We start from the raw sequence: 26,677 nt of genomic DNA, 5'->3' as shown, positions 1-26,677 counted from the left end.
GGAGACGCAAAACGTGCTGACCCCAAATCCACAGATAGTGGTTGAATACTGGGAGGGACTCTTCAGTGACACAGGTCCCCCTGGAAGAAGGACAAGTCCAGCCCCGCACCAGGCTTCCCAGCCCAGGGGGCCTGAACCAGGAAGAGGAGTCCCCAAATCTGGCAATGAAAATCAGCAAGAATTGTCTGCCTGTCCTGGTGAGACAGAAGGTGGCTGGTAAACCCAGATGCCCTCTTAAAGGGCCCACACACAGATTTACTCACTTGCAAGCACTCACCTGGTCACCAGTGGAGGGGCAGCAATTCAAGAGACGCCAGAGACAAATAGGGAAATACCGAGTTGTGCGGTTTGAGGCAAGGGCTTGGGGGACAGCTGCCGTTCTCCCTGTGAGAAACGCTCCTCACCTAGGTAGGGCATCATTTTTTCTGTGTTGAACCATCCCCAAAGGGCCAAATCTGAAACCACGTTGGTCTGGTAAAATCCATGCATGTGCCCACCTTGGTGACACCCTGGTTCCCCACCCTGCACAACTAGTACTACATCGCCTGGGGCATTCTCAGCTACTGAGCGGCCAGCCCCACCCAGCAAGCAGTGGAGGACTTTTACAGCAGTGGAAGGCCTGTGGCTTCTCCAGAGAACTTTTGGTGGTGGGCAGTGAACCACACCTTATACCCCTAACTCACTTGGACAGCTCTCAGGGATCTGTGAGCCCTAGGTGAGCAGTGACTGGCTGCGGTGTTCTGAAGGCATTTTTGTGAAGTGGTCATGGACCCAGAACTGGTGCAAGAACTGAAACTGCATTAACGGTGTAAAAACCATTGCACACACCCCATAGCTCCCTGGAACCCTGCTCTGACCATCTAGAGCTGCATTGCTGATGGCTCTCTTGGTACCTGGGTGACCAGCCCCACCCCAAAAGCTGCAGAAGCCTTTTACAGCAGGGGACAGCCTGCGGCTGCACAGGGAACTTGTGGTGGTGGGCAGTGAGCCACAATTCACGCCACCGCCTCTCTTTGGCAGCTTTTGGGGATCTGTGAGCCTGAGGTGAGCGGTGGCTGGCTGTGTTGTCTTCAGGACACTGTGCGAAATGGTCACAGGTAATGCACTGGATCTGCATTAACTTTGTAAAAACCACAGGCCACATTGCTTGACTCCCTGGGATCCCACCCTGCTCAGCTAGTGCTGCATCGTCGAGGGCACTCTCAACACTGGATCAACCAGCCTGGCCCTTGCACCTAAGGAGACTCTTTCACTGGCTGGGCCTTTGATATGGGATGGACTTGTAACGAGCAGCTGGCAGGTGGCAATAGGCCTATGGGTCCCAGGGCCTTTTGCTGAGCTGCCTCAGACCCAGTACTGGTGGCAGCCTGCTAAGGTTCACATCGAGGCCACCCCCACATGCCTCCAGGTCCAGCATAGGCAGCGGCCAATCACATAAAGTTTTTTGGCTCCTGCCAGGTAGCTGTGGGCCAGTAACACGCAAGGCTGAAATTGGCCAGCACAGGAGCCCCTTCCAAGAGACACCGCAAATAACACATGCAGGGGCCAGCTTTAGACCACACCAGAGCACTACCTCGTTAGCCTGCCAAAGTGCACACCCAAAGCGGCATTTCAACAGGTACAAGAGCCCTAGGGGGTCTCTTTGAGGGGTCAGCCCCCACACAGCAGCTCATACACTGTGAGCATAGCTAGTCCTCATAGTCAGTCAGCCTGGGAGTCAGACTGAGAAAGACAAATTCCATAATATCTCACTTATATGTGGAATCTAAAGAGCAGAATAAACAAACAACAAAACAGAAATAGGCATAGAGAAACAGAGAACAAACTGATGGTTACTGATCGGGGGGAGGGGGATTGGGGAAATGGATGAGACAGGTGAAGATTAGGAAGTACAAATTTGTAGTCACAAAATAGTCACGGGGATGTGGAAGACAGTGGAATATAGTCAATAATATTGTAACACTGTATGGTGTCAGACGGACACTAGACTTATTGGGGTGATCGCTTCATAAATTACATAAATGCCTAACTACTGCGATGTGTACCTTAAACTAATATAAAATAATATTGAATGTCAAGTATAAGTTAAAAATATATACATATAGTCATGGGATATAAGTATATAAGCATAGGGAATACAGTCAATGGTATTGTAATAGGTATGTACATGTCAGATGGATAGTAGACTTGTTCGGGGTATCACTTTGTGAGGTGTTTAAATATGGAATCATTATGTTGTTTTGTACACCTGAAAATAATAATAAAAGATTAAAAAAATAACTAGTGTTCTCCATCTTCCATCTTAAACGTAACACATAGACATTTTTCTCCAGATTTTTGTCATAGGTGAACAAGGATTTTCATCAGTGTTCTACTATCATAATTTTAGATTCAAAGTTAAAAATTAAAACAAACCTTAGTATTAATACAACTTACAGCATGTGTTTGGTTTGATAAACTTAGTTTGCTAGAGCATGGTGCTTAGAAGATCTGGGTCATGTGTTCCTTATACATAAAGTACGTATAAGCTATTCCTTGTACATAAAGGAATATTCCTTGTACATGTGTTCCTTGTACATAAAGTATGTATAAGTAATTATGAGTATGATGTGACACTGACCCCAAATTCCAGGGACATGTTTTGGACACTTTCTTGTATAGAAAGCCACACTACTACTACTACTACTACTACTACTACTAGAAAGCCACACTACTACTACTACTACTACTACTTCTCTTTCTCTTGCTTTCTTTTTTTTTTTAATTGAAGTTTATTGGGGTGACAATTGTTAGTAAAGTTACATAGATTTCAGGTGTACAATTCTGTAATATATTATATCTCACATTGTGTGTTCACCATCCAGAGTCAGTTCTCTTTTCCATCACCATGTATTACATCCCGTTTACCCTCTTCCAGAGCCCCCTCCCCCGTTACCCTTTGGTAACCCCTAAACTATTGTCTATGACTATGAGTTTTTTTTTCCTTCATATGTGTTGTTCTTTTGTTGTTTTCAGCTTTACATACCACATATCAGTGAAATCACATGGTTCTCCACTTTTTCTGTCTGACTTATTTTGCTTAGCATTATAATCTCAAGATCCATCCGTGTTGTCACAATGGTACTATTTCATCTTTTCTTACCACCAAATAGTATTCCATTGTGTATATATAGCACAACTTCTTTATCCATTCATCTATCAAAGGACATTTTGGTTGTTTCCATGTCTTGCCCACCATAAGTAAAGTTGCAATGAACATTAGAGCACACGTCTTTATGGATAAATGTTTTCAGATTTTTGGGGTAGATACCCAGGAGAGAGATTGCTGGGTCATATGATAATTCTATTCGTAATTTTTTGAGGAACCTCCACACTGCCTTCCATAGCGGCTGCACCAGTCTGCATTCCCACCAACAGTGTATGAGGGTTCCTTTTTCTCCACAGCCTCTCCAACACTTGTTACTATTTGTCTTGTTGATGATAGCCGTTTCTAACTGGAGTGAGGTGATATCTCATTGTGGTTTTGATTTGCATTTCTCTGATGATTAGTAATCTTGAGCATTTTTTCATATGTCTATTTGCCATTTGTGTGTCCTCTTTGGAGAAATGTCTCTTCAGGTCCTCTGCCCATTTTTCAATTGGGTTGTTTGTTTTTTTGTTGTTGAGTTTCATGAGTTCCTTGTATATTTTGGATATTAGCCCCTTATCAGAGGCGCTGTTTGCAAAAATCTTCTCCCATTCAGTTGGTTGCCTCTTTATTTTGTCGATGGTGTCTTTTGCTGTGCAGAAGCTTCTATGTTTGGTGTAGTCCCATTCATTTATTTTAGCTTTTACTTCCCTTGCCTTTGGAGTAAAATTCATAAAATGCTCTTTGAACCAAAGTCCATAAGTTTAGTACCTGTCTTTTCTTCTATGCAAAGACCTTATGCTTAGGTCTTTGATCCATTTTGAATTAATTTTGGTACATGGTGACAGATAGCATTCCAGTGTCTTTCTTTTACACGTGGCTTTCCAACTCTCCCAGCACCATTTATTGAAGAGGCTATCTTTTCTCCATTGTATGTTTTTTGCTTCTTTGTCAAAAATTATCTGTCCATATTTATGTGGGTTTATTTCCGGGTTCTCAATTCTATTCCATTGGTCTATGTGTCTGTTTTTCTGCGAATACCATACCGTTTTGATTATTGTTACCCTGTAGTACAAGCTAAAGTCAGGGAGCGTGATACCTCCAGCATTGTTCTTTTTTCTTAGGATTGCTTTGGCTATTCGGAGTCTTTTGTGGTTCCATACAAATCTGATGATTTTTTTTGTTGTTTTTCTATTTCTTTAAAAACTGCCATTGGGATTTTGATGGGGATTGCATTAAATCTGTATATTGCTTTGTGTAATACGGCCATTTTAACTATGTTGATTCTTCCAATGCATGAGCACGGAATGTCTTTCCATTTCTTTGTGTCTTCTTAACTTTCTTTTAAAAATGTACAGTTTTCAGCATATAGGTCTTTCACATTCTTGGTTAAGTTTATTCCTAGGTATTTTATTCTTTTTGTTGTAATTGCAAAAGGATTTTTTTTCCTTTTTCTGAGATTTCATTGTTAGTATACAGGAACGCAATGGACTTTTGTAAGTTGATTTTGTAGCCAGCAACTTTACTGCATTCGTTGATTGTTTCTAATAGCTTTTTGGTGGAGTCTTTAGGGTTTTCTATATATAGCATCATGTCATCTGCAAAGAGTGATAATTTAACTTCTTCATTCCCAATTTGGATGCCTTTTATTTCTTTCTCTTGCTGATTGCTCTGGTGAGGACTTCTAACAATAGGTTGAAAAGCAGAGGTGATAGGGGACAGCCCTGTCATGTTCCTTAACGTAGAGCAAAGGGCCTCAGTTTTTCATCGTTTATTATGATATTAGCTGAAGGGATGTCATATATGGCCTTTATTATGTTAAGGCTTTTCCTTCTATACCTATTTTAATTATTATTAAGTGTTTTAATCATAAATGGATGTTGTGTCTTGTCAAATGCTTTTTCTGCATCAATTGATATAATCGTATGATTTTTATCCTTTATTTTGTTTACGTGATGTATCACATTGATGGATTTGCATATGTGAAACCATCCTTGTGCCCCTGGGGTGAACCCCACTTGGTCGTTAATGAATAATCTTTTTAATGCATTGTTGCATTCGATTTGCTAGAATTTTGTTTAGGATTTTTGCATCTGTATTCATCAGAGATATTGGTCTGTAGGTTTCTTTTTTTGTGTCATCCTTACCAGGTTTTGGTATCAGGGTAATGTTGACCTCATAAAATGAGTTAGGGAGTATTGTCTCTTCTTCAATTTTTTGGAAGAGTTTGAGTAGGACAAGTATTAGATCGTCTTTGAATGTTTGGTAGAATTCACTAGTGAAGCCATCTGGTCCTGGACTTTTGCTTTTGGGAAGGTTTCAGATGACTGATTCAATTTCCTTACTGGTGATCGGTCTGTTTAGATTTTCCAATTCTTCTTGATTCAGCCTAGGAAGGCTATATGTTCCTAAGAACTTGTCCATTTCTGCAAGGTTATTGAATTTGATGGCATATAGTCCTTCATAGTATTCTTGGATGATCCTTTGTATTTCTGTGGTATCCCTGATAACTTCCCCTCTTTCATTTCTGATTTTGCTTATTAGTGTCTTTTCTCTTTTTTTTTTTAAGATTTTATTGGGGAAGGGGAACAGGACTTTATTGGGGAACAGTGTGTACTTCCAGGACTTTTTTCCAAGTCAAGTTGTTGTCCTTTCAATCTCAGTTGTGGAGGGTGCTGTTCAGCTTCAAGTTGTTGTTCTTTCAGTCTTAGTTGTGGAGGGCACAGCTCAGCTCCAGGTCCAGTTGCTGTTGCTAGTTGCAGTGGGCACAGCCCACCATCCCTTGCGGGACTTGAGGAGTTAAACTGGCAACCTTGTGGTTGAGAGCCCGCTGACCCATGTGGGAATCAAACTGGCAGCTTTCGGAGTTAGGAGCATGGAGCTCTAACCGCCTGAGCCACCGGGCGGGCCCTTCTCTTTTTATCTTAATGAGCCTAGCCAAGGGTCTGTCAATTTTATTAATCTTTTCAAAGAACCAGCTCTTTGTCACATTAATTTTTCTGTTGTCTTTTTCTCTATTTCATTTAACTCTGCTCTGATTTTTATTATTTCCTTTCTTCTGCTGACCTTGGGTTTCATTTGTTCTTCTTTTTCTAGTTCTTTAAGGTGTAACGTGAGGTTATTTATCTGGGATTTTTCTTGTTTCTTGAGATAGGCCTGTAATCATATAAATTTCCCTCTTAAAACTGCTTTCGCTGCATCCCCAAAATTTTGGTAGGATGTATTTTCATTCTTATTTGTTTCTATGCATCTTTTGATCTCTCCTCTTATTTGTTCTGTGACCTGGTCGTTCTTGAAAAGTATGTTGTTTAATCTCCATATATTTGTGGTTTTTCCTGCTTTCTTTTTGCAGTTGATGTCCAATTTCAAAGCCTTGTGATCAGAGACTATGCTTGGTATGATTTCCGTCTTCCTAAATTTGCTGAGGCTAGTTTTATGTCCCAATATATGGTCTATCCTTGAGAATGTTCCATGTACACTAGAAAAAAAATGTATAGTGTGATGTGCTAGGATGAAGTGCTCCATAAATATCAATTATGTCCATTTCACCCATTGTGTCATTTAGGGCTGCTATTTCTTTATTCTCTGTTCGGATGATGTATCCATGGCTGTCAATGATATATTTAGGTCCCCTAGTATAATTGTGTTTTGGTCAATTTCTCCCTTTAGTTCTGTTAATAGTTGCTTGGTATATTTCGGTGCTCCCTGATTGGTGGCATAAATATTGATAACTGTTATGTCTTCTTGTTGTATAGTCCCCTTTATCATTATGAAATGTCCATCTTTGTCTCTTGTTACCTTTTTTTATCATGAAGTCTGTTTTATCTGATATCAGTATGGCTACACCTGATTTTCTTTGGATACCATTTGCTTGGAGTGTCAGTTTCCACCCTTTCACTTTGAGTCTATGTTTGTCCTTGTAGCTGAGATGTGTCTCTTGGAGGCAGCATATGGTTGGGTTTAGTTTTTAGATCCAATCTGCTACTCTGTGCCTTTTTATTGGTGAGTTCAGTCCATTTACATTTATGGTGTCCTTCTCTTTCCGTATCCATCCCCTCCTATAGTTAACCTTTGTGTGTGTGTGTGTGTGTGTGTCTGTGGTGAGAACACATGAGATCTACTCTCATCAAATTTCAATAAGGTAGAATACCTTATTACTAGCTATAGTCACCATGCTGTACATTAGATCTCCAGAACTTATTCATCTTTTACCGGGAAGTTTGTACCTTTTGATCAATATGTCCCCTTTTCCTCCACCCCTAGACTCTGGTAACCATCATTCTACTCTATGTTACTATGAGTTTGACTTTTTTACAATGGAAAATTATTCAGCCATAAAGAGAAGCAAATCCTGCCATTGGTGACAACATGGATGAACTGGAGGACATTATGCTCAGTGAAATAAGCCAGACACAGAAGAAAAATATTGCATAATCTCATTTGTATGTGGAATTTAAAATAAAGTCAAATTATTTTTCTGAAACTCTATCACCTCTATTGGCAACCAAGGAAATGCAAATTAAAAATAATAATATACCATGTAAGTTACATGAACAGATAGCCCAGATCCTCATGCCACCTTTCTACGTTGCACCAACACTGCTCTCTAGATTACATCTATAGTTTCATAGGGTATTTCCTACAAAGCTAATGGAGGACAAAAGAACCTCAGGCCTGGTAGATGATGAGTTGGTTTGATATTTCGGTATGAGCTGAAAGTGGCCTTCCACTGCACTTTGCCTACTTAGGAGTGGCCTTTAAGGACAGAGAGGGGGGAACTTCCCGCAGTGGGCAGAGATTCAAGTAGTATACCCTTTAGAAGAAGGGAAAAATGATCTGAAGCAAAGATATGCGTGATAAGCGGCTAGACTGATTTGCAGGACCTGAAAGGGACAACATTGGAAAATCAGAAGCAAGCAGGTATGGGAGAAAAGCATGTGAATGGCGCCGGCCCGGTGGCTCAGGCAGTTGGAGCTCCATGCTCCTAACTCCGAAGGCTGCTGGCTCGATTCCCACATGGGCTAGTGGGTTCTCAACCACAATGGTGCCGGTGACTCCCGCAAGGGATGGTGGGCTGCACCCCCTGCAACTAAGATTGAACACAGCACCTTGAGCTGAGCTGCTGCTGGCTCAGTTGGTTGGAGCGCGTCCTCTCAACCACAAGGTTACCAGTTTGACTCCTCGACTCCTGCAAGGGACGGTAAGCTTGTGCCTCCTGCAACTAACAACGGCAAATGGACCTGGAGCTGAGCTGTGCCATCCACAACTAAGTTTGAAAGGACAACAACTTGACTTGGAAAAAGAGCTGGAAGTACACACTGTACCTCAATAAAGTCCTGTTCCCCTTCCCCAATAAAATCTTTAAAAAAAGGCATCTGAATGGATCTATGTATATACATAAAATAACTGGCAAAATAAATATTAGTTCCATCCTTTATTCAGAGAAGTTAGATAATTTGTCCCAAATCACAACCCTAGTGACAGGTCTACGGATGAATCCGGATAAGAGGAGTAGAATTCAATTGTCTGACTTTTAGTCTAATGTTTTTTAATTATAGCAGGCAAATGTAAAGCTAAAAACGAGTAGGTGCAAGAATCGTTGGAATATCAACCACCTTGCAAATAAGAATTATATTCTTTGCCAAATTATCAACTAAGTATAATGGTAGAGTTAAGGCATTTTCAGAAACTGAATGTCTGAAAAAATTTACCCTCAATACACTGTTTCCCACAAAGTTATTGAAGGTTGTATGTTTTCAAAATGAGAAAATAAAGCAAGTAAAATAAGAAGACATGGGAATGAATGATAGAGGATGATTACACAATGACAATTGTATGCCAAGCATAGATGGTTACCAGTATAACTTGAGAGGCAGACGAGTTTTGGCTGCCCTCACCAAGGTGCCTGATGCCATTGTACTGTTGTTTAACTTGAATGCTGTATGCCTGGGTGAACTGGGTTCATATTCTTGTTTGGGCTTGCTTGCTTTCACCATGTGCTGATGAAGTTGCAGCTCTGCTCTCACTGCTCTAGGTCAGCTGAGGAAACTCATTTCACTCTTTGGAAGTGTTCTGCTTTGCCCCTCTACTGAAAATTGGAGGGAGGGTATTGGGATCTAGGAAAATGCAGATTAGCCCACTGTCCTGGCCATATTCCTACTGTATATCCATTTCTGGGCTCATAAACATAACCCTGCCAGATACCCTGATTATGATGAGACCTCTGTTTTCTATATAGGACTAACTTATGATTCTACCACATGGCTTCCTCAAAGGGCTTTTGTAAACCTGTAGAAAGCAGAAGCAAGACTAGACCCAGAGACTCCTTAGCTTTTCTCCTGGGAGCCTTCATCTAACTTGAGCAATTAAAATTTTTTCCTTTCACAGCTAGGTTTGTGCTTATGGCTCAGTTTTTTAAAAAATAAACATTTTTAGAGATAAGTACATTGATTTATCTTCAAGTTTATTTTTTAAAGAAAATTCAGTGTAGTGATTACTTCTAGGGCTAAGGGAATGTAATTAGAGAGGGGCCTAGAGAGGACTACTGATATCTTGGCAGCATTCTATTCATAACCTGGGTGCTGAGTACATTGGAATTCTTTTTCTTCTTCTTCAATACATGTTTTATGTACTTTAAATTCTACTTTAACAAATGTTTTACAAGGTCTGACAATTAAATTCTCAAACTTATCCTAGAAAAAGTGCTACATACCTCATTGCTGAATATCACTATGGTCACCTTCAAAGTACTCCCTTTGGGAAGCTATGCACCGACACCAGCACCTAGTCCACCCTTCAAAGCAGTTTTGGAACTCTTTTTCTGGAATGGCCGTCAGAGCTGTCATCGTATTACCCTTGATGTCCTGAATGTCATCAAAATGTCTTCTTTTCAATATTTCCTTTATCTTCGGGTAAATAAAATGTCACTTTGGCCAGATCAGGTGAGTAGGGAGGGTGTTCTAATACAATTATTTGTTTACTGGCTCAAAACTCTCCCACAGACAGTGCTGTGTGAGCTGGTGCAATGTCATGATGCAAGAGTCATGAATTGTTGGCGAAAGTTCAGGTCGTTTTCATCTAACTTTTTCACGTAGCCTTTTCTTTCTTTTTCTTTTTTTAAATTTTATTTTATTAAATTTATTGGGGTGACAATTGTTAGTAAAATTACATAGATTTCAGGTGTACAATTCTGTATTACATCATCTATAAATCCCATTGTGTGTTCATCACCCAGAGTCAGTTCTCCTTCCATCACCATATATTCGATCCCCCTTACCCTCATCTCCCACCCCCCACCCCCCGCCCCCCTTACCCTCTGGCATCCACTAAACTATTGTCTGTGTCTATGAGTTTCTGTTTCTCATTTGTTTGTCTTGTTCTTTTGTTGTTTTTGGTTTATATACCACATATCAGTGAAATCACATGGTTCTCTGCTTTTTCTGTCTGACTTGTTTCACTCAGCATTACTCTCTCAAGATCCATCCATGTTGTCACAAATGTTCCTATATCATCTTTTCTTACTGCCGAATAGTATTCCATTGTGTATATATACCACAACTTCTTTATCCATTCATCTATCGAAGGACATTTTGGTTGTTTCCATGTCTTGGCCACGTAAACAAAGCTGCAATGAACATTGGAGCACACGTGTCTTTATCTCTAAATGTTTTCAGATTTTTGGGTAGATACCCAGGAGAGGGATTGCTGGGTCATATGGCAATTCTATTCGTAATTCTTTGAGGAACCTCCACACTGCCTTCCATAACGGCTGCACCAGTCTGCATTCCCACCAACAGTGTATGAGGGTTCCTTTTTCTCCACAGCCTCTCCAACACTTGTTACTATTTGTCTTGTTGATGATAGCCATTCTGACTGGGGTGAGGTGATATCTCATTGTGGTTTTGATTTGCATTTCTCTGATGATTAGTGATGTTGAGCATTTTCTCATATGTCTATTTGCCATTTGTATGTCCTCTTTGGAGAAATGTCTCTTCAAGTCCTCTGCCCATTTTTCAATTGGGTTGTTTGTTTTTTGGTTGTTGAGTTGCATGAGTTCCTTGTATATTCTGGATACTAGCCCCTTATCGGAGGCACTGTTTGCAAAAATCTTCTCCCATTCAGTTGGTGGCCTCTTTATTTTGTCAATGGTTTCTTTTGCTGTGCAGAAGCTTTTAAGTTTCATATAGTCCCATTCGTTTATTTTAGCTTTTACTTCCATTGCCTTTGGAGTCAAGTTCATAAAATGCTCTTTGAACCCAAGGTCCATAAGTTTAGTACCTATGTTTTCTTCTATGCAGTTTATTGTGTCAGGTCTTATGCTTAAGTCTTTGATCCATTTTGAATTAACTTTGGTACATGGTGACAAATAGCAGTCCAGTTTCATTCTTTTGCACGTGGCTATCCAATTCTCCCAGCACCATTTATTGAAGAGGCTGTCTTTGCTCCATTGTATGTTTTAGCTTCTTTGTCAAAAATTATCTGTCCATATTTATGTGGTTTTATTTCTGGGTTCTCAATTCTATTCCATTGGTCTATGTGTCTGTTTTTCTGCCAATACCATGCTGTTTTGATTATTGTAGCCCTGTAGTACAAGCCAAAGTCAGGAAGTGTGATACCTCCATTATTGTTCTTTTTCTTAAGATTGCTTTGGCTATTCGGGGTCTTTTGTGGTTCCAAACAAATCTGATGATTGTTTGTTCTATTTCTTTAAAATATGCCATTGGGATTTTGATGGGGATTGCATTGAATCTGTATATTGCTTTGGGTAATATGGCCATTTTAACTATGTTGATTCTTCCAATCCATGAGCACGGAATGTCTTTCCATTTCTTTGTGTCTTCTTCAATTTCTTTCAAAAATGTCTTATAGTTTTCAGCATATAGGTCTTTCACATCCTTGGTTAAGTTTATTCCTAGGTATTTTATTCTTTTTGCTGCAATTGCAAAAGGAATTGTTTTTTGTATTTCTTTTTCTGAGATTTCATTGTTAGTATATAGGAAGGCAATGGACTTTTGTGCGTTGATTTTGTAGTCCGCAACTTTACTGTATTCGTTGATTGTTTCTAATAGCTTTTTGGTGGAGTCTTTAGGGTTTTCTATATATAGCATCATGTCATCTGCAAAGAGTGATAATTTAACTTCTTCATTCCCAATTTGATGCCTTTTATTTCTTTCTCTTGCCTGATTGCTCTGGCAAGGACTTCCAACACTATGTTGAAAAGCAGAGGTGATAGGGGACATCCCTGTCGTGTTCCTGAACGTAGAGCAAAGGGCTTCAGTTTTTCTCCATTAATTATGAGATTAGCAGAGGGCTTGTCATATATGGCCTTTATTATGTTAAGGTATTTTCCTTCTATACCCATTTTATTAAGTGTTTTAATCATAAATGGATGTTGTATCTTGTCAAATGCTTTTTCTGCATCAATTGATATAATCATATGATTTTTGTCCTTTATTTTGTTTATGTGATGTATCACATTGATGGATTCGTATGTTGAACCATCCTTGTGCCCCGGGATGAACCCCACTTGGTCGTGATGAATAATCTTTTTAATGCATTGTTGTATTCGATTTGCTAGAATTTTATTTAGGATTTTTGCATCGGTATTCATAAGAGATATTGGTCTGTAGTTTACTTTTTTTGTGCTGACGTACCAGGTTTTGGTATCAGGGTAATGTTGGCCTCATAAAATGAGTTAGGGAGTACTGTCTCTTCTTCAATTTTTGGAAGAGTTTGTGCAGAATTGGTATTAGATCCTCTTTGAAGGTTTGGTAGAATTCACTAGTGAAGCCATCTGGTCCCGGACTTTTGCTTTTGGGAAGGTTTTGGATGACTGATTCAATTTAGTTACTGGTGATCGGTCTGTTTAGATTTTCCAGTTCTTCATGGTTCAGCCTTGGAAGGCTATATGTTTCTAAGAACTTGTCCATTTCTTCTAGGTTGTTGAATTTGGTGGCATATAGTCCTTCATAGTATTCTTGGATGATCCTTTGTATTTCTGTGGTGTCCGTGATAACTTCCCTTTTACGTTTCTGATTTTGTTAATCAGTGTCTTCTCTTTTTATCTTAGTAAGTCTAGCCAAGGGTTTGTCAATTTTGTTAATCTTTTCAAAGAACCAGCTCTTTGTCATATTAATTTTTTCTATTGTCTTTTTGTTCTCTATTTCATTTAGTTCTGCTCTAATTTTTGTTATTTCCTTTCTTCTGCTGACCTTGGGTTTTACTTGTTCTTCTTTTTCTAGTTCTTTAAGGTGTAACATGAGGTTATTTATTTGGGAGTTTTCTTGTTTCTTGAGATAGGCCTGTAATGAGATAAATTTCCCTCTTAAAACTGCTTTCGCTGCATCCCAAAAATTTTGGTAGGATGTATTTTCATTGTCATTTGTTTCTATGTATCTTTTGATCTCTCCTCTAATTTCTTCTTTGACCCAGTCCTTCTTTAAATGTATGTTGTTTAATCTCCATGTATTTGTGTTTTTCCCGCTTTCTTTTTACAGTTGATATCCAATTTCAAAGCCTTGTGATCAGAGAATATGCATGGTATGATTTCAATCTTCTTAAATTTGTTGAGACTGATTTTATGTCCCAATATATGGTCTATCCTTGAGAATGTTCCATGTACACTAGAAAAGAATGTATAGTCTGATGTTTTAGGATGAAGTGCTCTATAAATGTCAATTATGTCCATTTCATCTAATGTGTCATTTAGGGCTACTATTTCGTTATTTATTTTCTGTTTGGATGATCTATCCATAGCTGTCAATGATGTATTTAAGTCCCCTAGTATAATTGTGTTTTGGTCAATTTCTCCCTTTAGTTCTGTTAGTAGTTGCTTGGTGTATTTCGGTGCTCCCTGATTGGGGGCATAAATATTGATGACTGTTATGTCTTCTTGTTGTACAGTCCCCTTCACCATTATGAAATGTCCATCTTTGTCTGTTGTTATCTTTTTCACCTTGAAGTCTGTTTCATCTGATATCATTATGGCTACACCTGATTTTCTCTGGGTACCATTTGCTTGGAGTGTCAATTTCCACCCTTTCACTTTGAGTCTATGCTTGTCCTTGTAGCTGAGATGTGTCTCTTGGAGACAGCATATGGTTGGGTTTAGTCTTTTGATCCAATCTGCTACTCTGTGCCTTTTTATTGGTGAGTTCAGTCCATTTACATTTAGGGTGATTATTGATATGTGAGGATTTCCTGTCATTCTATCTTTAGTTTTCTGGTAAGGCTGTGTCTCCATTGTTTCTTTGCCTTTTTGTTGTTGTCTATTATTTCTGTGTGGTGGTATTCTATGATGTTTCCCTCTGTTTCTTCTTTTATTTCAGTATATATTTCAATTCTGGATTTATTTTGAGTGGTTACCCTTAAGTTTATGTAAAAGAAAGTTTGATATTTAGAGTATTCCATTTTCTTCAGCACGCTTACTTTCTCCGTTCCCATATTCCGGTTCAGGCCTTTACTCTCCCCCTTTTTAAGTTGTGGTTGCCAAATTGTCCCTGTTGATGGTGGTCGAATAGCCTCCTTTAGTATTTCTTGTAGTGCAGGTCGTGTATTAGAAAATTCCCTCAGCTTCTGTATGTCTGGAAAGGTCTTTATTCTTCCTTCATATCTAAAGGATATCTTTGCTGGATATATTATTCTTGGCTCATGGTTTCTCTCTTTCAATAGTTTGAATATTTGGTTCCACTCCTTCCTGGCTTGTAGAGTTTCTGCTGAAAAATCTGATGATAATCTAATGGGCTTTCCTTTGTAAGTTACCGTCTTCTTTTCCCTGGCTGCCTTGAGGATTCTTTCTTTGTCGTTGATTTTAGACAGCTTCAATACAATGTGCCTTGGAGAAGTCCTGCTGGGATTGAGGTAATTAGGTGTCCTATTTGCTTCTTGGATTCGAGGGTCCAGTTCTGTCCACAAGTTTGGGAAGTTCTCATCGACCATGTATTTGAATACATTCTCTGTTCCCTTCTCTCTTTCTTCTCCTTCTGGTATGCCCATTATTCTTATATTGCTCTTTCTGATGGAGTCAGAAAGTTCTTGTAGAGTTCTTTCATTTCTTTTAAGTCTCAAGTCTCTTTCTTCTTCTATCTGTGTCATTTCCAGGTTTCTATCTTCGATGTCACTGATTCTTTGCTCCATCTGGTCAACTCTACTACCTAAGCTGGTTATTTCATTCTTAATTTCTTCTATTGAGTTCTTAATCTCCAGAAATTCTATTTGGTTCTTTTTTAAGATTTCAATCTCTTTCGTAAAATGCTCATGCTGTTCTTTGATTGAGTTTCTGAGTTCATTTAACTGCCTATCTGTGTTTTCTTGTATCTCGTTGAGTTTTTTCAGAACTGCAATCTTGAATTCTCTGTCATTTAAGTCACATATTTCTGTATCTTTAAGTGCCTTCTCTGGAGATTTTTCACTTTCTTTCTGAGCTATCTTGTTGCCTTGGTTATTCATGGCGATTACTGGTTTACTATTTCTCTTCCTAGACATCTACAGGAGTGACTTCTGCAACAGGTTGATAGAAAGCAGTCTTTCTTTTGTTTGCCAGTATTTGTTGGTAGAATGTTTTATTATTTCTCCAACTGCAACTTATTTTTCTTCTCCCACACGGTAGTGCTATGTTTTCTCTGTACTATTCCAACTTCTCACACAATGGGGGGATTCCCTGGGAGATGGGCTTCTCCTCTGTTAATAGTTCGTCTAGGTCACAGGGCGCAGTGTCCCGGTGGGTATGCGGAGAGCTTTTGATGTTCCAAAGCTCTTCCAGCTCCTGATTCAGAACCCGTATATTTCAGCAGTTCTGTTTACTCCTGCAGGGATCCGCCCAGATAGGTGGGGTCAGGGATGGGGTGAGTTGTGAGAGGTGGCCCAGAGCAATGGCGGCGACCACCACCACAGCCGGTCCTGCTTCCACAGCCCTCTCCCCTTTGCTGGAACTAGTTGGGCTATGAATTTGTGTTTTCGGTCCACAGTTCTCAAAACAGCAAATTTTCTGTTGTTTTGATCTGACAGTGCTACTGTTTCACTTCTAGCACCGGGCAGGTGGGGGCGGGGCGAGCTCTGGGAGGGGAGGGAGGGGGCGGCTAGTCTCAGTGCCTAAGGCTCCGTTCTCTGCTCGGCAGTGTGGGCTTAAACCACTGTTTTCAGCCTTTTTCCCTCAGTCTTTTCTCCGAGGTCTCTGCCGTGAGCGTTGGGTTCAGCAGTGTTATATGCTGTCCCCTCAGCCCTGTGGAGCCCTGGCGGAGCCCTAGCAGTCCGAGTTCTTCCCTCTCGCCCAGCTGCGGTAGTTCCGGGAAGCAGCGAGCTCGGCGCACTGAGCTAGGTCTGCGTCCTGGGCCCGCGCGGCTCCGGCTCCGCGCACTTCTCCCTTCCCTCCTCCCCCCACTCGCGCGAATCTCCCACCTGTAGGTGATTTCAGTCGGTAGTGGGCCTCTTCGTCTTGCCTGTCTGCTGTGCAGGGAGTCCTTTGTGGAGTTTTTGTTGTTCGATTCTTTGTAAATTCCAGGGGAGCTTTACAGAGGCTCACCTCACGCCGCCATTTTTCCGGAAGTCCTCTAAAGTATTGTTTTCACGTAACCTTTTCAGCACTTGTAAATAGTAAATGTCCAACTGGTACAAATTCATAATGAATAATCCCTCTGATATCAAAAAAGTTTAGCAACATCGTTTTGACTCGATTTGGCCGTTTTTGATAATGGAGAATTGGCTGACTTCTATTGTGCACTTAGATGCTTTGTTTCAGGGTTGTATTGGTACACCCATGTTTCATCACCAGTGATAACCTGGCCCAAAACATTGTCTTGCTTCTCCAAAAGGTCTTGGCAAACTTCGACTCTCCTTTGCTTTTGTTCATTGGTAAGCTCCTTCGGGAACATTTTTGCACATACCTTTCTTATGCCAAAATTTTCAGTTAAGACTTTCCTGTTTCTCTATCAATGTTTATTGGTCTGCTCTGTTTCTCACAGTCAGCCAATGATTTTGAAGCACAATTCAACAAATTATTGCAATGCTTTCATCACTTCTGCTCATTACTGGCCGCCCTGACTTCTCTTCATCAGTGATGCATTTTTCTCCCCCTCAGAAAAATGTTTAATCCATTTGTACACTGTTTTCTTCATGGTATTATCCTCATAAACTTGGATTAAAATGTCCTTGATTTCACTTCCACTCTTGCCAAGTTTAACAGGAAATTTAATGTTTGTTCGTTGCTCTAATTCAAGCTCAGACATTCTCGTGACGGCACACAACAATAATGAATGCCACAGCAAGACTCCGCCACACATCGATATGAACACAGCTGTGAGACACTGATATACCAAGGTTCTGAAACCTTACCGAGCTGTTTGTACAGTGCTGCCAATATAAGCACACTGTGGCAAGTTCGCGAACTTAATTGTCAGAACTCATAAATATGCTTTGGTATATATGAAAATATTTCACTGACCCACACACATCCTCTTAGCAAATTAGGACTATGAGGGATTTTCTGATAATGCTATTCATGGACAAATTTAGCAGCATTTTTTTCCCCATTAAAATGAAAGATAAAGAAGCCTGCTGTCATCACTTTTATTCAGTATTTTACTGGAGATCTTCACTATGAAATCAGAGAATAAAAAATTAGAATAATAATTGGAAAAGAAGCCTAAGATTGTCCTTATTTAAAGATCATACATAGAAAATTCAAAGAACCTATAAACAACTGTTATAACTAATAAGTTCAGTAATGTTTGTATATAAAGACCAATATACAAATATAGAGTTTTTCTGTAATGAGCAATAATTCAATTAAGATGTAATACAATTATATGTCAATTATATATCAATAAATCTACAAAAAATATAATAGCAAAAAAAGATTTTTTTAATATCCACAAAACCAGAAAGTACTTTATAAATAAATGTAAAAATATTTGCATAGCATTTTTGAGAAAATGATTATTGTTGAATGACAAAATGGAAGACTGGAATAAATTCATAATATGAAGAAGTCAATTCTTTAATTAATTTAAAAATTCAATATTCCAACAAAATCACAACAGAATTTTTTTCTATAATTTCTTAATTTTAATATTTTATTATAAAATTATATGGAAATGCAAAGAGCCAAACATTGGTGAAGAAAAAGAAGGTAAGGGGCCCTTCCCTGACAAATAACAAGGAGTATTATAAAGTCAGACTAATTTACACAATCTTCTAATGGTCCAAGAATTGATAATAGATCAATGGAACAGGACAGAGGCAGCAGAAACAAACACACACACACACACACATACATATATTATGACACAGGTGGAAATACAAATCAATAAGGAAATAATTTACTTTTAATAAATGGCACTAGAAACTTTTATCCATATGGGAAAAACTTACAGATCTTAAATGTATCTTAATCTTTAACCTCTAAATTACATACCCACTATTACATAGTCTAATATATATGTGTGTGTGTGTGTGTGTGTGTGTATACATATATATATATATATATATATATATATATTTGGCACCCCTGGTGTGTGTGTATACACACACACCAGGGGTGCGAAAAAACTATACAAGTGAACACTTTGGTCAAGGTTGCTCAAGCAGTAGTTCACCATAATCAGAAGAGCCTGGACACTGATTTTAACCACTTTGAGCACCTCTTGTAATTGCAGAAGTCAAACGTGACTTGTATTCATCTTTAGTTATTGGTATATATTGAGTATTACAATTTTAATACAGTTTTTCTTTGGCACCTGCTGTGTGTGTGCACGTGTGCATGCGAGTGTGTGTGTGTGTATTTAAGCCAATTCTTTGTATTTTCTTTTGATTTAATTTGATTAAATATAAAAAAAGAGTAAATGATTGACTAGCCTTAGAGGAGACTGTGGTAAATTCAGCTGGCATGCCCCTTTAAGAGACATGGCTTAGCTTCATTTAATTATTGTCGTGCAAGAAGGTGGACCCTGTACTACCAGATTAAACCATGTTAAAAAGAGAAGCAGGAAATCTGGAATTTTGCATGAAATTGTTAACTATTTTTTAAAAGTAAGGTACTATTTGAGCCAAACAACAGTATCTATATGGTCTCTGATGGAGAACACTTAACATTTTTAATCAAGGTAGTGACATAACCAGATTTTGGCAATAGATGTTTATAATGGTGATTAATGGTGAATGGACAATCTCTATATACCTATAGCAGATGCTGATTGAAGACGAACATATGTTGTCTTATTTTATTCTCACAAGTATTTGGGTAACAAATTCAGTGCCTCTCCTTTAACCACCATGCTATCCGGAAGGCAGCAATTTCAACTCATGACCTTTCCTTGGAGGACCTTTTTTTAAAAAAAAATTTTATTGGGGAACAGTGTGTTTCTCCAGGACCCGTCAGCTCCAAGTTGTTTTCCGTCAATCTAGTTGTGGAGGGTGCAGCTCACTAGCCTGTGTGGGAATCGAACCGGCAACCCTGTCATTCAGAGCTCGTGCTCTAGCCAACTGAACTCTCTGGCCGCCCCTCCTTGGAGGACTTTTAAAAAAGTTTTTTGGAGGGTTTTAATCAGTGTCTTTCAGTTCTCTTCTCTGAATAACACAGTTTTTCCACATTCAAGAACTCTAGACCTCAAAATAATTTAATAAGGCACAATAGTTTAATAAGTGAAGTTAGCAAGAGAATAGCTCTTAATTACAGGGAGGGAGAGTCTTTTAAGAAAATACAGGTTGAAAAAAGTCTATAAAGAATAAAATTGATAATATTTCAAGTTGAATATAGATTATATATACATATAAATGTGTTTTCAGAATCGATTGAAGATGTTATTCCTGCAAGGAAGCTGAAGAACTTTTATCTGGGTGTAGCAGAGCACAAGGATATTTCCAAGTTGGTCCTCCTCCTTTCTTCCTGTGTGAACTCTCTAAGAAAGGCAGCTAATGATGCCCTGCAGGACTTTCAGAAGTACAAGACACTCTGGACAGAGGACCGAGATGTGAAAGTGAAGGTGTGTTTCTGCTACCTGTGATGCAGTTTGGGTTTGAACTGTTAATATCTAACTTGTGGGGGTGCACCAAGAAAATATCAGGGATAATGACAGGAACTCATGAGCAGAAGTCAAGAACTTGTAAATGCCAAGCACCTAACACATTACATCATGCGTAATTCTCACATTGACACTTTGAGGCAATTGATAATAATGAGGCTCAGGCAGATTTTGCTTAATTAGCTGAAACAATTGAGTACCAGTTACATTCCAGACGTGTCAGGAAGCCAGGTGTTCAAGGATGTATCACATTTACCCAGACTGAGCTGTATTTTTGGTTAGAGACTCAAGGAAGCTTGAGAACTCTGAATAACCATTCATGTTCCTTTGTGAAATTCCCTCACATAGCCTCCTTTTCCGGTTCTTCCAATTCATCCCTTCCCTTACTGGTAGCACATACGAGTGGAAACGTATATAAGCAAATGCAATTTTCTAATTTAACTATTATGAGTGTAAGATTTATACTGTCAAAAAACTAAAGAAAACGTTTCCTTACTACAGGAGTTTTTGGCTAACAATCCCTCTCTGACTGAAATCAGATCGGAAATTCTGCACTATGCTACTTTTGAACAGGAGATTGATGAGTTGAAGCCTATTATTGTTGTAGGAGCACTTGAATTACATACAGGTATTTAAAAAATATGCAAAATATCTGTATTTTCACATGAAATGTTACTTTACTTAGAAAGCAGTTATTAAGCTACCTTGGTACAATATTATAAATATTAAATATTTCTGGAACACTAATAGTATTCATATATGTATTATAATATGTATGTTATATATTATTATTTATTTTATACATAATATTATACCAAGGTGACTTAATGCACTTAATATTCTGCAAAGTTTCTCAACTGGCAGTCCAACAACTGAAAGTACAGATAAAACTCTTTCAGGTTACTGTGAGGAAGGGGTTGTGTACCAGAGACAGGAGTTGGTTTGAGGTTTCCTGAGAAGTGAATCCATTTGGGATTAGAGTATCAAAGGATGATGAGACAACCACTTAATGTCTGACGTAAAAAGCCCAAGATGACTTTTTTGCTTACTACGGTGAGGGAGAGGTATGCTGGACAGGCACAATGTTCCCAGCTGAGCATTTCATAGAGGGTGGCCGGGCAGCATGGAGGCCAAGGATTGTGTGTGGGCCTATAGGGGTTAACATCGTCTGCAGAAGGATGCTTGCTCAGGGGACACTGTTGTTGATTGGTCAGCACTCAAGTGGCCGGCTTATTGAGTATGTTCCATCTGATTGGTTGACATTCAGAAGGGAGGGGCTGACACTGATTGGCTTGCAAATGTATGTGAGCTGAGGTGAATTGGTCTATGGTTTGGGTTTAAAACTGGTTGTGGTGGCTCCTTATTGACATGGTTAGAGAGGTACAACCAGCCTTAAGTTTGTGAGGTGATTATATTCTCAGAATATATTAGAATGATCTAGTTTACATCACCTTAGGTAGATTTTCAGATCTATCCTCAAGCAATCAGGGTAACTGTGGCTCTCAAATTTGACTACGAAGGGTACTTGATCCCTCTTCTGCTGGTGATAATAATGTGCCCACCTCATGAACTACTTCATATGAGACACTTAGCATAGTACCTGGCAAATAGTTGATGTTTAATAAGTACTGACTACGAATATCTATCAAGAAGGGATTTAATTTGGAGAAGAAGCACAAATACTTGAGGGGATTATTTAGCTAGAATTCAGAAACTATATCAGGAGCAATACTTACAAGAACTTCTGTAGCGTTTTAGAAACTGTACTCTACCTATTATCTTAATGTCCTACTGTTTCCCCGAAAATAAGACCAGGTCTTATATTAATTTTTGCTCCACTAGGGCTTATTTTCAGGGGATGTCTTATTTTTTCATGTACAACAATCTAAATTTATTCAATTACAATCATGTCATCTTCTTCTGGAACATCGTCATAATGTACTAAATGTGTCCATCTGGCTGAGATCTTAACTGGGGCTTATTTTCTGGGTAGGTCTTATTTTCGGGGAAACACAGTATTTGTTTCCTCGTAAGGTTATCGCTATGATCCTTAATACAAAAATCACCTGTAGCAGTGTTCTAGTTGCCCAGGCACTTGACTTTAGAGAGAGGAAACGGAAAAATGGAATAGGTGACAATAGTTATAAAGAAACGGGAAGGTGGGCTGAATCCCTGGGGCCTAAGGAAAAGGAGAAAAGAGGCCCAGGAGGTTATTGCCCTCACAACCTCAATCAACAAGAGGGCTGTGTGTCTCTTCTCGGGATACACTTTCCTCAGCGCCTTATGCTTCTTGGTTTAACTGTTGGAAGGTGGGAGGGGAGTAGTTATTTTCCAAGCTTGGTAGAGCTGGGGATTTTAGGGGTACTGGAAGGAGAGAATAGAGGAATGGGTAAGGATTGATAAGCTAGAGTGGACTTGTTATATCTGTTTTGTTTTCAAGGAAAAGAAACCTGTTTGAACTATGTTGAGGGAAAAATGGTATATCCCAGAATCCAAGATGCAACTGGGCTTTAGGAATGGACCAGAACCAGGGACAGTGTAGGAAGCTGAGGAAATCCTTTCTCTTCTTCCCTCTGTGCATGGCTTTTTCTGCTTCCCAGGCCAGAGGGCACCATTCCAAACTCTCAAGAATGGATTCTGAAAGGTCGGAATGGATTCTGAAAGTATCTAAAAGGTCAAGATTGCGACAATCAGTTAGGCCAGATGCAGGGTCAGGTTATACATATTCTCTATCCCTGTGGATGAGCTCGGGAGTGACATAATAGGAAAATGGGCAGGTTTGGCAGACAAACAATATATGACACTCCACTGTATGGGGTAACCTAGAAGAAAATGGGGGATGAGTGAGGACTGCTAATGGGATGGCCAGAAACAGCAAGATTCACGTTGGACAGGGCGAGAAGTAATTTCTGAAATTCTTCTCCATAGACTTAGCGTCCTCATGCACAGCATATCATACTCCATGGATGTAAGAATTAAATCTTCAAAATCTAGTAACCTTACCGCACATTTAATTCAGACTACTTATCAAGTGCTTAATAGCCGTATGTGGCTAGTGACTATCAAATGGGACAGTGCAGTTATAGGTGCTCAGATTACACATAAAATGAATCCTTTCAGAATATCAGTTGTATTCTATTTTGATCTTTTCTTGTCTTCACCAGAACCAATGAAATTGGCCTTATCAATTGAGGCTAAGGCATGGAAGATGTTACTCTGCCGATATCTGAATGAAGAATACAAAAAGAAAATGTCAGACATGATAGCATTTATTAATGACTACTTGAAAAAGTTATCTAGACCTATTCGTGATTTAGATGATGTCAGGTTTGCAATGGAAGCCTTGTCTTGTATCCGTGATAATGAAATTCAAATGGACATGACTTTGGGACCAATTGAAGTAAGAAACGATTGCACTTTTCATTCTTGAAGTGCTTTTTTTTTTTTTTTTTTAGCGACACACTAAAAATTTGATTCTGTTTACATATTTCTTCATTTATTTTATGGTACTGTCTGCCTATTTCTCCTTTGTGAGGTTGGTATCCTTGAAGGTATTTTGACAATTATCAACAGTGTACAGTACACAAAGCGTTAATATATTAATAATGCTTTACTGGTACAGACAGAGTTCATTTTTTGTTTGTTTGTTTTTTTGTTTTGCTGGCACCAACATTTGACGGAAAGGAATGGTTGCACTCTGTCACATCAGTCCCAACATGTTAGGCAACTTCCCCAAAGTTGTCCTTAGAAACCAGCTACAGGCCTCACTCGTGGCCAGTGGCATCCCATGGGCAGCACGGTGGGAGCAGCCCCCTTTGGCTGAACAGTAAACTGTTGGAACCTAGATCAGCAGAAGATGCTTTTAGGGAAGAGTGCTGTATTCATTTTTCTATTGCTGATATAACAAATTACCATAAACTTAATGGTTTAAAACAACACAAATGTGTTATCTTACAGTTCTAGAGATCGGAAGTCTGAATAAAAATGGGTCTTAAAGTCAAGAATGTCAGCAGGGCTTCATTCCTTCTGGAGGCTCTGGGGAAGAAGCCATTTTGTGGTCTTATCAGCTTTTAGAGGCTGACCGCACTCCTTGGCTCATGGCCCCCTTCCAGCAATGGCATCACTCCTACCCTGCTTTGGTCCTGACTCCTACTCTCCTGCTTCCCCCTCTTTCCTTTTTATCAGGGGTGTCCAAACTTTTTTCAATGGTTTTCACCAAGGGCCATATGCGGTAAAATACACAAACAGCTGGGCCACTCACTCAAGGTGAAGTACGTATTGCCTCACCTGGTTTATTTAAGTAAACTAAATATATTTTTGGAATTTGCTGCAGGGCAATTAACAATGGTTTGCAGGCTGCAGTTTAGACACTCCTGCTTTATGTGGACCTTTGTGATTACATTGGGCCCACCGACTTAACCCAGGATGAGCTCCAGGGTAATTAAGTTCTTTAACTTAATCAAATCTACAAAAACCCTTTTGCCATGTAAGGTAACATATTCACAGGTACTGGAGATTAGGAGTCTACCACAAATATTTTACATCTAACTTTTAGAATTTTTGTCTCATGGACATAATAAAAACCAGACTCTTAATCCATTTTATTACTGGTTTTTAAATCTCCTATAGACAACGCACTCCCTTATCGCCTGCATGCCTGGGGAATCGGCATTCCCACTGCCTCCTCTGGCCCCCAGTGCTCATGATTGAGCATTGCTCTCTTGAACCCATTTAGAATTTATACTCTGGTAGCTAATGAACTTCATATCTTTGAACTTACTACTTCTTTAAATCCTAGTATTTGGGAATTTGGGGTGCTGACCACTCATTCCTTAAATTATCATATCAATTTTTTTCCTGACTGCAGAAGTTCAATTCTTCAGCATAAATTCTTTTGGTAAAACCAATTGCCAATCCATTCCTTTAATCATTCAAGTTTTCTTTTCCTTCGGGGTGTCTCCCACAGCATTATTTCATTTCATTCCCTGTATAGCCAATCCGTAGTTTATCAGAGCATTAGAAAATATTTGGCATGGTGTTGACACAAGATCAAGGAGGAGATAGAGGCAGAAAATGAGTCCAGGGATATTTTCTAGGATCTCAGTGTGCTCTGCTTACATCTCCATCAGAATCACCCAGGCACTTACTAAATGCAGATTTCAGGGCCTAGACTCGAGAGTAAACACCAATGTCACTGAGAATCTAGAGGTGCTCCTTATACACGTTTAATTTTGGAAACCACTCTTCTGGAATATGCTCTCTTCCTTGAAGGCATGGGAATGTGTTTCTAGAAGACATCTCAATCATTTGGCAATTGCTTTCCTTGTGATGTTTCTGAACTCCACCCTCACTCCACAGGAAGCCTATGCTATTTTAAACAGATTTGAAGTAGAAGTAACCAAGGAAGAATCAGAAGCAGTTGATACCTTGAGATATTCTTTCAACAAATTGCAGAGCAAAGCTGTAAGTACAAACTTAATTCTTATTTTTTAATTTATAAATTCTTATTTAATTCTTACAATGACTTACTTAAGTCACCGTCTCCAGAAAAATGTATTTCATACTTTTTAAAAGCTTAATATGTTATTTTACTGTCTTTATCAAGACATAATCCACATACCATAAAATCTACCATTTCAAAGTATACAATTCAGTGATTTTTACTGTAGTCACAGAGTTGCACAAACAACATCACTAATGTTAAAATATTTTCATCACCCCAAAAGAAACCCCATACTCATTAGCATTACTTCTTATTTTCCCCCTCTCTATAGCCCTTGGCAGCCACTAATCTACTTTCTGTTTCTATAGATTTGCCTTTTCTGGACATATAATATAGATAGAATCATACAGTATGCAGTCATTTGTGATCGGCTTCTTTCACTTAGCATGGTGTTTTCAAAGTTTATCTGTCTTGTCAAATGTACCAGTACTTTATTTTTCCTAATGGCTAATGACTTTGAAAATCTTTTCATGTACTTATAGGCCATTTGTATATCTTTGGATAAATGTAAATTTAAATCCTTTGCTTGTTTTTAAAATTGGGTTATTTATCTCTTTATTTTTGAGTTGTAAGAGTATTTTCATATATTCTAGATAGAAGTCCCTTATCATAGGATTTGCAAATATTTTCTGTCACTGTGGGGTTGTGTTTTCTCTTTATGGTGTCTCTTGAAGTAAAACGTTTTTAACTCTGATGAAGTACAATTTGTCTAATTTTTCTTTTGTTGCTTGTGTTTTTGGTATTGTATCTAGGAAACCATTGCCTAATCCAGGGTCATGAAGATTTACAACTATGTTTTCTTAGGAGAGTTTTATAATTTTTTTTTAGATCTCTGCTACATTTTGAGTTAATTTTTATATATGTTGTGAGTTTTGGGTCCAACTTCATGCAAAAGCAAGTGGATATCCAGTTGTCTCAGTGCCACCGTATTTCTCCGATAATAAGACCTAGCTGGACAATCAGCTCTAATGCGTCTTTTGGAGCAAAAATTAATATAAGAGCCGGTGTTATATTATAATTATATTATATTAT

The 26,677-nt window shown here is 39.0% G+C and overlaps 1 protein-coding gene across 1 annotated transcript in view; it reads left to right on the top strand.

Annotated features, from left to right (window-relative positions):
• The window catches only part of DNAH8 (dynein axonemal heavy chain 8), a 358,656-nt gene that overhangs the window by 112,816 nt on the left and 219,163 nt on the right, over window positions 1–26,677 (top strand). The window contains exons 27-30 of the mRNA XM_074332879.1: window positions 19,907–20,103; window positions 20,644–20,770; window positions 23,307–23,542; window positions 25,501–25,605. Of these exons, the coding sequence (XP_074188980.1) occupies window positions 19,907–20,103; window positions 20,644–20,770; window positions 23,307–23,542; window positions 25,501–25,605 (665 nt within the window). The remainder of the gene's footprint in view (window positions 1–19,906; window positions 20,104–20,643; window positions 20,771–23,306; window positions 23,543–25,500; window positions 25,606–26,677) is intronic.

The sequence above is a fragment of the Rhinolophus sinicus genome, linkage group LG05 (genome assembly GCF_036562045.2).
Source record: "Rhinolophus sinicus isolate RSC01 linkage group LG05, ASM3656204v1, whole genome shotgun sequence".
Classification (NCBI taxonomy): domain Eukaryota; kingdom Metazoa; phylum Chordata; class Mammalia; order Chiroptera; family Rhinolophidae; genus Rhinolophus; species Rhinolophus sinicus.
This window is presented reverse-complemented; position numbering and strand designations above follow the sequence as displayed.